The sequence below is a fragment of the Trifolium pratense genome, linkage group LG2 (assembly GCF_020283565.1).
Source record: "Trifolium pratense cultivar HEN17-A07 linkage group LG2, ARS_RC_1.1, whole genome shotgun sequence".
Taxonomy (NCBI): Eukaryota; Viridiplantae; Streptophyta; class Magnoliopsida; order Fabales; family Fabaceae; genus Trifolium; species Trifolium pratense.
Window position 1 is genome coordinate 57,715,988 of NC_060060.1, and position 13,097 is coordinate 57,729,084.

General features: G+C 33.0%; 2 protein-coding genes across 2 annotated transcripts; one reads left to right on the top strand and one right to left on the bottom strand.

Moving 5' to 3' along the window:
- The first annotated feature begins 1,114 nt into the window (after positions 1 to 1,114).
- LOC123907326 (dolichyl-diphosphooligosaccharide--protein glycosyltransferase subunit STT3B) lies at positions 1,115 to 6,547 on the top strand. Its single transcript, XM_045957537.1, has 6 exons — positions 1,115 to 2,304; positions 3,269 to 3,805; positions 4,241 to 4,695; positions 5,073 to 5,195; positions 5,638 to 5,697; positions 6,400 to 6,547. Exons 1-6 carry the CDS (start codon positions 1,414 to 1,416, stop codon positions 6,527 to 6,529), a joined length of 2,196 nt encoding a protein of 731 aa, XP_045813493.1. The 5' UTR covers positions 1,115 to 1,413; the 3' UTR covers positions 6,530 to 6,547.
- A 2,520-nt stretch (positions 6,548 to 9,067) lies between these two features.
- Positions 9,068 to 12,805, bottom strand: LOC123908446. Its single transcript, XM_045959087.1, has 3 exons — positions 12,248 to 12,805; positions 10,980 to 11,107; positions 9,068 to 10,393 (listed from the first exon to the last, which is right to left on the bottom strand). The coding sequence occupies exons 1-3, from the start codon at positions 12,380 to 12,382 to the stop codon at positions 9,646 to 9,648; spliced, it is 1,011 nt and encodes a 336-aa protein (XP_045815043.1). The 5' UTR covers positions 12,383 to 12,805; the 3' UTR covers positions 9,068 to 9,645.
- Positions 12,806 to 13,097: the final 292 nt, after the last annotated feature.

Sequence of the window (13,097 nt, forward strand, 5' to 3'; positions counted from 1 at the left end):
ACCAAAAATACATAATTATTGTTAAACGGGGTCAGAAAAAATTATTTTCTGAATCTTAACCGTTTTTGTTACAAATAAAAACAAAAAGAAATAGAACCTTTCTCATTTTCTTTTGAGATTACTTTAGAATTTAGATACCTCTTTTTTTTTTAACCACTAATATACCTCATCATATCCTATCCTATTATTCCTAATTTCCTACTTCCTCCGTCCCAAAATATAAGTAAAAGTAGGTCAACAAAAGTGAATGTATTTGGTCCAAATTTTTAATCAAATACATTAAATTTCTTTGACTCATATTTACTTATATTTTGGGACGGATGAGGTACTATTATGATATATTCGTAGGTTAGAGTTCAAAAGTGGATATCCTCCTTTCCAATATTAACAGTTGGCAAATGAATTGCTTGGTTGTTTCTCTGTCATGTTTCGCAAGGTGAATTCATCGGTACCGTGGTACATAGTATATTACTACCTCATGTCCTAATTATAAGAGAATCTTTACTTTTTAGGTTAATTGGAAAATTAATGTATTTGGACTATATTATACTCTCTCCAGTCCTATATATAAGAGAAAGTTTACTTTCTAGATTGATTGTAAAGTTAATATATCTAGACCATATAATATTGTCTATATACATCAACTTTACAATAAATCTAAAAGACAAACTTTTTGTGGACCAATCATTCACTCAAACCGTGTAACGATATATATATATATATATATATATATATATATATATATATATATATATATATATATATTCACATAATATGTGAATATTCACTTTTCTAAATTTTAATTGTTTTTCTTTAATATTTCTCAAGTACCCATACATTATTTAGCTTAAGATCAAAATCAATATCCTATACAATGTTAGAATAGAACATACTATATGTCGAGATTGTGAAATTTATACTCTATTCGATTTCATATATAAGTAAAAATTGACTCTTTTTATTCCAACTTTTTTTTCCGACTCTTTTTAAATTAATTGAAAAAGTCTTTCCTATCAAAGAAAAAAAGTTATATATAGTCTGCATCATAGTTCATAGATTAGATACATAATTTTTTAATAAATTTATATAATTAATTTTTGCATAGAAAATAGTTGCTAAAAAAATAAAATAGAAAATATTACTTTTTTTTTTCTTGGTAAGGCATAGAAAATACATAGTACTTGTTATATTAAATAAATGAATAAAATTTTCCAAAATTGACTTTTGACTTTTATGTTCATCTTTCTCTTCTCTTCTCTTAGCTCTCATCTTCCCCGCACTCACAACCAGATCCACACTCTCACTCTCACCCACTCTCATTTTCTCCCCACATTTTCCCGAGAAAATCCCCATTTTCCATGAAAATCCCAAAACCCTAAAAACACCAATTTCTCATCATCATCAACAAGAACAATGGCAGTAACCACCTCAACACCAACCTCACCTCCATCAATGGCACAAGATCTACTCAATTCCCTTCCCAAAACCCTAAAACTCAAAACAAAACAACAAGAGCTTCTAATTCGTGTCACAACTCTCGGTTTAATCTACATCCTCGCATTCATCACTCGTCTCTTCAGTGTTCTTCGTTACGAATCCATGATCCATGAATTCGACCCATATTTCAACTACCGCACAACGCTTTACCTCACAGAACACGGTTTCTCCGAGTTTTGGAACTGGTTTGACTCAGATTCATGGTATCCACTCGGTAGAATCATCGGCGGTACACTTTATCCCGGTCTTATGCTCACCGCCGCCGCGTTATACAAAATCCTCCATTTCCTCCGATTCGCCGTTCATATCCGTGAAGTCTGTGTTCTAACGGCGCCATTTTTCGCGTCGAATACTGCTATTGTCGCTTACTTCTTTGGTAAAGAAGTTTGGGATTCAGGTGCGGGGATTGTTGCGGCAGCGTTGATTGCGATTTGTCCTGGTTACATTTCCAGATCGGTTGCTGGATCTTATGATAATGAAGGAGTTGCGATTTTTGCATTGTTGTTAACTTTTTATCTGTTTGTGAAAGCTGTTAATACTGGATCGTTATCGTGGTCTTTGGCTTCGGCTTTTGGTTATTTCTATATGGTTTCAGCTTGGGGTGGTTATGTGTTTATCATCAATTTGGTGCCACTTTATGTGTTGGTGTTGTTGGTAACTGGAAGATATTCATTGAGACTTTATGTTGCTTATAATTGTATGTATGTTTTGGGAATGTTGCTTGCTATGCAGATTAGGTTTGTTGGGTTTCAACATGTTCAATCTGGAGAACATATGGCTGCTATGGGTGTCTTTTTCTTGCTTCAGGTTAATTCCTCATTGCATTGCATGCATTTTGTTGTTGTTGTTGTTGTTGTTGTTTGTTCGTACTTGCGATGATGTTAATTTGTTTTTAACGATGAATAATTTAATTACAAGTTTGTTGTTGCATTAAATTTGTTTTCTAATAAGCACATATGAAATAATATATGTTAAGAGAAAAGAGGACATGTGCTGTTTTATACTGACGTCCAATAAGAATCCAGCATTTTTCGGTTGTTTTGAAATTACCGTTACAATGTGGGCTTACATGGCAATATCATGAGTTCTCTCATTGGATTATAGCGACAGCGCATCACCATTAAACTCTGTTTAACGAGTTTTTAGACAATAGTTTGAGTTAAAATCAGCCTATATGCGGATATCTATCCTCTCTAAGACTCCACGTGGTTGTAGGCTCGTGCATTGGGATGCCCTTTTAAAATTAATATCTAAAGATTGACTTCTCATAAACTTTCAAGTTTTATGAGCACTTTTTTGTGAATGAAAAATCATAAAATTATTTTAGTTGGTAAGCTTCCATAAGCTAGAAGCAATTCAAATTTGGATAGTTTCAATATGTGTTGGTTAAAGTTGAATGGGTAAGCATGATGCATGGGGTTTATATTCGGATTCATGGATATGAAAAAGAAACTAAAAGAGAGTTAGGATTGAACCTTGGTTTCAATATCTTTCTCATCTATTGGGTGGGGTATACCATGAGAAACCAAAGAAAGAAAATTCTGATTATTTGTAAGTTATATATTGTTTCCTTGTTTTACATTTGCGGGTGGTGGTTTATTTATGTAAACAATTATATGTTCTTAATTGGGTGTGTTTTCCTAGTTGGTGATTTGCTTTGTGGTAGTAGAAGTTGGTTTTTGTTGTTGCAAATAATGTGATGTTTGTTTACTGTGGATGCTACTGTATCAGCATTTATCTTGTGGCTCTGACATTTGGATTGTTTTTTCAGGTGTTTTTCTTTTTGGACTGGGTAAAGCATTTGCTTGGAGATGTAAAATTGTTTCAAGCATTTTTGAGGATCACTGTAACTGGTGCAGTTAGTGTTGGTGCCATTGCCTTGGGAGTAGGCACGGCATCTGGTTACATATCACCATGGACCGGAAGGTTTTATTCCTTGCTCGATCCAACATATGCTAAGGATCATATTCCAATTATTGCTTCTGTCTCTGAGCATCAGCCTACTGCTTGGTCATCCTTCATGTTTGATTTTCATATATTGCTGTTCCTTTTCCCTGCTGGGCTCTATTTTTGCTTCAAGCGCTTGTCAGATGCCACAATCTTCATAGTGATGTATGGTCTTACAAGCATGTACTTTGCTGGTGTTATGGTTCGACTAATTCTTGTTGCTACACCCGCTGTATGCCTCATTAGTGCTATTGCAGTTTCTGCCACTGTGAAGAACTTGACTCGGGTTGTGAGGGCAAAAGTCCAAACCCTACAAAGTGGTTCTGGTAAAGGAACTAGTGCTTCAAAAGGTTCTTCTAAGGTTAGGATTTTTTAAGTAACTAGTTGAGCAAAAGGCTTTTTCACAATAGTTGCATTCTACTGTTTTAAATTTTATTTTCTTCCCGTGCATATTTTATTCATATGCTACTAGTATTTTTGCTTATCCATTATGTCTAAGCTCCTTTCAGTACTTATAGAAAAAGATGAATCAGTTGTTGCTTGATATTATCCAATGATGATATAATTACTCTCATGGGTATGCTGCAGTAGGTATGAATATGATAATAGTCATGTTCTTTCACGACAATTGCTATGCAATATTTTTTTGACTTAATTAGTTCAGCTTTTGCCAACTAGAGTATTAAGTATTGCATTAGAATTGTGTTTCTATCCATTGATTTCTGCAATGAACTGTTTTCAATTCGACTATTGTGGTAATACAATTTTCATACTGTATATGGTTATTTACATGCAGGGTGTAATTGATAACTCCCAGCCTTTCCAAAAGAACGGTGCTGTGGTGTTACTTCTCGGTGCCTTTTATCTTCTCAGTAGATATGCTATTCACTGTACTTGGGTTACATCTGAGGCATACTCATCTCCCTCAATTGTCTTGGCTGCAAGAGGTGCCCACGGCCAGAGGGTCATCTTTGATGATTATCGTGAGGCTTACTTTTGGCTTCGCCAGAACACTGCACCAGATGCCAAGGTGATGTCATGGTGGGATTATGGTTATCAAATCACTGCCATGGGAAACAGAACAGTTATTGTTGACAACAACACCTGGAACAATACACACATTGCAACTGTTGGGCGTGCAATGTCATCTTATGAGGATGAGGCTTATGACATAATGAGATCGCTTGATGTTGACTATGTGTTAGTCGTGTTTGGAGGTGTTACCGGTTATTCCTCTGATGATATTAATAAGTAAGCCCATCTTAAGTTATATATTGTCCTTTTACATTCATTATTTGTACCTAATGCATGATTTCATTTCTTTATGATAAATTCTATATACACCTATTGTATTCACAGCTCTAGAGTCTAGATAACACTTGCACAGGTGGTTTCATTTTAGTTTCTGACTATTTAAAAATTGCAAGTGTTGTTACTGCCGTCATTTTTGTTTTGAGCCACTTGCAAGAGTTGTATTGGTAACATTACTTGTTATTTTTTCCTGTTAGGGGACTGGTCAGTTTCATCTTCAAAAGTTTGTATATTGTTGTTTAGTCTTTCCTCATCCTTTATCTTCTCTGATACAATGCTTCCAGTATTTTTATAACATATTCTTAATTTTTGTCTAGATTTCTATGGATGGTGAGAATTGGCGGCGGAGTTTTTCCTGTAATAAAGGAACCTGATTACCTCGTCAATGGAGAGTACCGTGTAGATAAAGGTGCAGCTCCAAAGATGTTGAACTGTCTCATGTAAGTTTCTTAGCACTATTAATTGGGCTTCACATTTGAATTATTGTTGATGTCCCAGCAAATTTGTATGTAATACAGGTCTTGTTTGGGCTTGGAATGAAAATAGTGTTATAGACTAAATTTGACTGGATCATTAGTTTATAGAATAACTATGTAAAAAGTTGGACTTTGCTACCCAGCTTAACTAGGTTGGAATTCCTATAATTTCCTTCCACTCCTCTAAAATAGGTCTATGGCTAGGGTGTTTGACATTATCTAGTACTCTGTACTCCCCCAGTTTGAATCAGGTGCTATTATTTTTAAGCTCAGTAAAATGGAATAAAAGTGGAAGGTGGTCAGAACTTCAGAATAATATTGTTAGCGGATGTTCATATTGAATGTACAGACACATGATGAATTTAAACATGATTTAATTATATTTCTCTTTATCTTTTATTGTTAGGTACAAGCTGTCTTATTATCGGTTTGGAGAGCTGACAACAGAATATGGCAAACCACCTGGGTAAGCTCCATATCCCTTATTGTTGATAACTTAACATAATTTTAACAATGGCACTTGGCACACCATAGAATCTAGGTGTCCTTATTAACAGGATCCCCATACTATATAATAACACTAGAATGATCAATTGTTGATATATCCTTGCTATGCAACTAGCGTCTGGTGTAAAAGTGGGAAATGCAATTATGCATCACTGTTATCTCAACAAAGGGAATGCGATGAATGCATAACTCTTAATTAACCATATGGGATTGGGAGTCATCGCTTGTTAAACTTAAAACTACCCAATGTTGTCAATTTTTTGAATTTTTTATATAGGTTTCTGATTATTTTTGTTTGATATAGTTTATTCATCAAAGAATGAGGTAAGAAGGCCTACATTGTGCACGAGTTGGTGTATTCCATCATTCCCATTATGGGAAAACGCAAAACCTCGTGTAATAATCTGTGTAGTAGACAGTAAGATTGAGATGTCTTGACTCTTGAGTTCAAATTTCAGCCTTGTTTCAAACCTGTTCAATTTTCAATGTTGGTGTTTCTTTGCAACATTGTTGACCTTCCCTTTCAAATGCCTAGGAGTATGATTATAAGTTTTGTTCAAAGACATTAATAAACATGAATATTGTGTGTATGCATGTTTTTTGTTCTGTTTGAAGTGATGTACCTCTTTTGTTTGTAATCACTTGTTTCTTGGAATGGCAGGTATGATCGCGCCAGAGGCGTTGAAATTGGAAATAAAGACATAAAACTGGAGTACTTGGAGGAGGCGTTTACTACCCAGAATTGGATAGTTCGTATTTATAAAGTGAAACCACCTAAAAACAGGTGGTAAGTCTAACCTCACCTCACCTCACCTCCCCCAAAACAAAACAAAAAAGCAAAAACTAAAAAGAACTTTTTTTTTTCTTATGCGGGAAATGATAGATTTCTAGTGAGAACTTGAGAGCTGAAAATCTGTTAGCAATATTTAGATTGTGGACTATTTTTGAAGTATTTATATGTAGAATTCAGTTAAGGTAATTTTATGGATTTTTAGATTATACTTTATAGTTTGCCGATTGCACAATTTAACATATATGCTCGGCGCCAATTGCTTTTCATGATTCATACAGGAGAGGCTCATATTTTGTTTGAAATTAGTGATGTTGGGTTTGACATGCCTCGTTGTATGGAGTAAGCAATTGAAAAAAAATGATATTTAAAAAAGAAAAAAGCATTACACTAATTTTTTACATTTTTCCATAAAAAAAATACTATTTAATGTTGACTATTTTTTGAAAGTTTTGATAAATAATAGTTATTATAATTTTTTTATATAATAGAAAAAAGATTTCTTTTTGTACCAAAAAAAAAAGAAAAGATTTCTTTCAAAAAATAGCCAATTTACATATCATTACATTAAATGTACAGTAGGATAGATTTATGCATACATGTCAATACACAATTTTGATCACTAATATTCTTAATTATCTATTATAAAAAATTATGAAAATTTAATATTTTTAAAATACTTAGCGAGACAAATTGAACATCTTATATGCTAATATTTATGTTTTGATATTTATTTTTATATATCAATAAAAAATTACAATCAAAGTAAATTATATGAATAGGGATACATATTTTCAAACGACACTTAAAAAAGAATAGAGAGAATATTTTTTATTCAATAATTATGTCTCCCTCCCAACTATGTCTTTCATATGGATCATTTAAGAGGAAAATTTTGTGATGTACCACTACTATTAAGTATTCTATCGTAGACTGAACTAAAAAACATATTTAAAATTTTAATTTTGACATACATTATTTGGAAGTATAAATTAATAAATATTTTACAATTGAAATAAAATAACTTAATTGATTCCGTTTTGATTAAAACAACAAAAATAAATATATGACTTGTATTAAATTGATATAAAGATTAGAAGAATGATAATTTTTTAAAGAGAATTATCTCATTTTGACTTGTTTAAAAAAAAATTTTAAAGAGAATTGTTGACCGTTGTTAAAATTTATGATAATTTTAAGATTTAGTTCATGATGGACTACTTATAAAGGTAGTCACAATAACACTCGTCTAAAAGAAAATTTTAATTTGATACACTAACAAAGTAAAATATTGTACAACATGATGGGATTAGAATAAATTTTATATTATTTTCATTGTGCCAGACAATATTTTGTCAATAATGCCCCTCTCATTTAATGGTTTAGAAAATAATTGTTTTCTCGACCATATTGTTTTTTCTTGTAAATCTCAATCTTATAACAAAACTTGACATGCTGTGTGGAAACACCAAAAGGTCATAGACCACCCAATTAAAATCTGATCTAATGATTTCTTTGACACAAAATATCCGTACAATTATTGAAAAAAGTAAAATATACATGCAAGCATAGAGCGTATCTTATGGAAAAAATACCAATCTAACAAAAACCTAGAGATTCTCTAGTAAAACATCATTTTCAATATGTCGGCAATGTGACTCAATCAATCATGTGCATTGTCATTATCATGTGCTAAAGAAAGGAGGAACACCCATGTGAGATAATCCCTACATTACAATTAGTTGCAAATAGAGTTGTTTACCATTGCTTCTAAACCACTAAAATAAGCATTCTTACTAATAATCACCATTAAATAATCCTACATTAACTTGTTTCTAGGGTCTTGAGAAAACAATGGTTAAAAAGAAGGGTCTTGAGAAAACACATTCATGTCAAAATGTACTTATCATTGCACTTCATGCATAAATACAGACATTGTTTTATTCCACATATTCATGACTACAATTTGGGTGAGGTCATTGTTTGTCAATTAATTAGAAACTATGACTACTCTAGAGAGTAGAAACATTGAGATTCATTTAAGAGATTCATTTCTGTCAAAACCTCTAATGTCAACATAAATTGGTTCAGTTGGCAATAATTTATAGCTTAAATTCCACAAGAACACATGGATTTAAATTTCGTTGCCGATGTGAAGACCTCGCTGGATAATATGTAAATACCTCGGTAAACACTAGCTAAGCCTTGAGGATTTCTTAATTTCAGTGACTCGCTGAAACCCAACTCACTTAAAATTTTAATTGTATATATATAAAAGAGAACAAAAATTAAACCTCCTATCACATGTTTAAAATAAATTCAGTTATCTACCAACCATGCATGTCCTACCATGCCCTGAAATATGAACACTGACAGAGAGCCCTTATAGTATATTTGAATCTGAGATGCATGCAAAGATCAACTTGTCAATTATTTGCTCAAAAACACCAATTATTAGAATTTAGGACATTTGGTTATAGCAATACTAAAACCAGAACAAGATATCAAAATCAGAACGATGGTTTGATACTTTTAGAAAGATGAAAGTTAATACACCCTCATGAATCAATAAGGGTACAAGAACAAATTTAATTGAGTAATATAAGACATAGACCTAGTAGAATGCCAATGTAATATGTTTACAAATTTAAATGGTATTACGGTATAAATGGTCTCAAGGTGAAAAAAAAAAAATCATAAATACTTACATAATGTATTCAATTATGACAACATGATACAATTAACCACTGAACAGAATGACTTTCACTTGATTCAATCATTTAACAAAAGAAACTATCAATCTGTAAATAACTCTTAAAATCTTGATGGAATGAATGACCATTGTATATTATTGTAACATTTGAAAAACCAGTTGCAGAACTTTTTCATGCATCTTTTCCTCAGTTGCTACTGCTGCATCCTTTCTTAATCTCAGTCCGAGATTTTCAACCCCTTTTTGTCCTATGCCTGGAATAAATATCCTACGCGTGTAATTTGTTTTTTGTTTTTTTTTACATTTTTTCTCCGGTTTACTAACCGAGAAGAGTTGCAAGTTGTTGAAATTTGTGTTTGTTTAATGTCAAAAAATAATTTGCTTCAAAGAGAACTAATTTTACACTAATCAAGGGCAGTTTTGCTTCTGCGGCCAGTTATTGGGATAGGTAAGCCATCAAAGATAGGTTTGGAAATGGTCGGCCAGGCTGTTGCTGCTGAATTATACTTTTCCTGCTCTCTGAGGCTTGATGCGCTTGATGATTTGCGCACTCCAGAAAGTCCATCGGTAAATATGGATTCTCCTAACCCTACTGGAATAGAATCTAACCATCCTGATTCTGTCTCAGAAAACAGCGAGGCTCGACTGGCTGATTTTGGCCTCATGGAAAATGTTTTTCCAGTGGAAGAACCGTTCGATCCATTACTATTATTGCCTTCTTTGAAAATCTTTTCTGGTGTAGTACCTCCATTATCAACGTCAGCTTTTTGACGTCTGCGGACGGATTTCTCATCAGACTTATCAGCTCCCCCGTCACCGATATCTGTAAAAGGCCCATAATCCGACACTTCATCGTTCCCAGTTAGTAGATCAAACACTAAATTTGTTGACTTGGAATGATGGTTTGGAATTGGTGAGGGTTTTGGAAGCCATTCGTCTCTGGAATGATCTGAAGTAGAAGAAGTATACATTGCCATTTCAGTTTCTCCAGATGTTTCTCTGGAACTCGACGAATCGAGGCCGTAGTATTTCTGTAATATGGTCATAGCTGGAGATATATTCTGTTTAGGTGGTTTCAGTCTTAAGGACTGGAGAGGTTCCTTCATCGCAGATTGACCTATTCGTGGAGGTCTTCTTTCGCTGCTATTTTCTCTACAATATGTTTCAGTATAAAACAAGTAACTATAATCAGGCACATAATCTTAAATCAATGTAACTGGTAAGTGAACATTTGCTATCTTAAACCTCACTCATGAGCTATGACATTTATCATACTTAAAAGTATCGGGCAACATGAGGGATAAACACAAGGAAAACTACAAAACAGTGTTGTCAAATAACGGCTATAGTGTAGCGGAAATGGAATAAAACGCTATTGTTCCGCAATACGTTATTTAGTACATAGTGAAGTCAAATAGCAGGCGGTTATAAAGGAATTTAAGTAAACCGCTATTTTTCGCGATTGACAACACTGTGGCAGGTTTCCTTGATTGATTGCTTTGTTAATTGCATTTCTAATTCTCTGTTTCGTGTTCTGTATGATGGAATCAATAAACCCCCTCCTTTTGACCTAATTCTGTATTCTTTCGGTGGTATTCTGAAACCGATAAAACCCCTCCTTTTTGTCTTGCAATTGTAACATAAATCATAGGCGATATTGCAAAAGCTTCCTTGATTAATGATTTGAAGTTATTGCACTATTACAAGCGGAAAATAAACTAAATAGATATGATAGTACCTCAACTTGGCAGGTTCATCAGGAACCGGAGATGGCGGATGTCGTCCTGGTAGTGGAATTCTCAATGTCTGCAGTGCGAACATTTGGAGATCCGTGGCCAAACCATTCATCCTTTTCACATCAGCTACCTGAATTATTACAAGGAATTTTAATTCGCACATTCATTGGTAGAATTTACGGAATTTTCAGGTTTAGCTAAAAACAAATGAAGAATGAATGCGCCGAACCGATAAATCATAGGAATCACGTCAAGTAATAAGGTCTTTAAGTAACCAATTCAGCGACGAATTAAGATGTTTGCTTGTACTATATGACCACTCGTATCTCAAAAAAATTAATTACAGGTATACAGATCTGAAAGAAATATGGTGTCAACACCGCAACACTTTCCACATTACACAATAAATATCTTATGTTTCATCAGTGTTATCATATATCGGCATTGGCGGCGCCATGCGGATTGCGTAGCGGATTTTTACAACCTCCACGGCCATTTTGTGAAGGATGGCAGCGCCATAGTGGATATAGCAGTTTTTCGGCTTTCTGCCATGGCCTGCCATCCGTGACCGATAACACTGTTCCAATGTTCCATATAACAACAATTCTAAAAGAAAATACATTTTGCCTATAAAAATGGTTGGTAACCATAAACCATTGTTAAAAAATTAATATCTAACAAAACAATTGTTAAAAACCATAAACCAATAAACCTTCATCCATATTCATATCCCCCTATCCATAATCATTCCATTCATCACCTATAATATCCTAAAATTGAGAATGGAACTTAAAAGGATTAAAATCATTGAATCAAATAAGCTTCAAATAATCAATACCCATATCTCAAAACTTTAACATCTCTCATGTAGATGATTGTCTTGTTGATAATAACACATTATCAATCAATAGAAAAAAAAATTAATTCATTTAAATTAATAGTCTTTTAAGATCAACTTGCTAGTAGATGAAAACAAAACAAAAAAACAGAAAAAATATAAAAAACACACATAGAAAAGAAAATTTTGGAAAGCACAAAACAACACACAAAATCTTCATCATGTTCATAAACATCCAAACCAAACCCTTTGAACTAAACATAAATTATTTTATATATTGAAAAAAAACATTGCTACACCCTCCAAAATCCCCAATTAAAAAACCCTAAAAACCCAAATGAAAAAAGATAAAAACTTTACCATATCTAAGAAAAATTCAAAGTATAGATTCATAAAAAACCAAAAGAAAAATAGTAATTTGTAATTTTCTACCTCAACACCATACTTAATAGCAACACCAGCAAGAGTATCAAATTTTGAAACATGATGTTCAATATAACTCAACCCATTACCACCACCAACACCACCACTTCCACCGCCGTTATGTAACCCATTTGACGGCGACATCTACTCCGATCAACCACCGACAAGAAAGATCTAAGATCCAAAACACAAGGACATGAAATTGACTTAGAAGAAGAAGTTGAAGGGTCAAAGAAGAATTGTTTGAGAAAAAGAAAGCAAAAGGGTCAAAGAAAAATATAATCTTGAAGGAAGAAAATAAAAGAAAAGGAAAGTTGAAGATGGAATTGAAGGAAGAAGGTTTGTTGTGTTTTTTGGTAACTCTTTTTTTTTTTCTTCTTCACTGTGATTTTATTTGGATGAGAAAAATGAAAATAGTGAAAATAAGAAAAAATAAAATGGAATTTTTTTTGTTTAATGATTTTAAGGTTCAACAAGAATTTGACTTTTTTTCATTCATCACTCTTTATGTGCTTATATGGTTCTGTGTGCAGTGTTTGCCTGCCAACTGAGAATTCTTAATTTCTTGCTGTTTGTTTCTTTCCTCTCTTTAAAGTACATGTGTACACATTTAATTTTTCAATATTTTTTTACCAATAAAATAATAATTAGTGTTTTTACACGTTCATTCAGTTAAATTAAATACTTTTAAAAACATTTTAAGAGAATCCACTTGGGTTGGTACATTGGTATTGGCTTGGGATCTGAGAGTGTGCTCCTCTTGAGATCTGAGGTTCGATTTTCTCTGACGCCAATTTGAGTGGATTAATTTAGCTTCTTCAAAAAAACATTTTAAGAGTTAATTTAAAAAAGTGATGAA

Bases quoted from the DNA above. Each gene is read 5' to 3' on its own strand.
- LOC123907326 (XM_045957537.1), top strand. From the start codon at position 1,414: ATGGCAGTAACCACCTCAACACCAACCTCACCTCCATCAATGGCACAA. The intron at 2,305-3,268 runs GTTAATTCCTCA...TTGTTTTTTCAG, and splicing joins GTGTCTTTTTCTTGCTTCAG to GTGTTTTTCTTTTTGGACTG. The intron at 5,196-5,637 runs GTAAGTTTCTTA...TTTTATTGTTAG, and splicing joins AAGATGTTGAACTGTCTCAT to GTACAAGCTGTCTTATTATC.
- LOC123908446 (XM_045959087.1), bottom strand. From the start codon at position 12,382: ATGTCGCCGTCAAATGGGTTACATAACGGCGGTGGAAGTGGTGGTGTT. The intron at 11,108-12,247 runs GTAGAAAATTAC...GTAATAATTCAG, and splicing joins CTATTAAGTATGGTGTTGAG to GTAGCTGATGTGAAAAGGAT. The intron at 10,394-10,979 runs GTACTATCATAT...AACATATTGTAG, and splicing joins GATGAACCTGCCAAGTTGAG to AGAAAATAGCAGCGAAAGAA.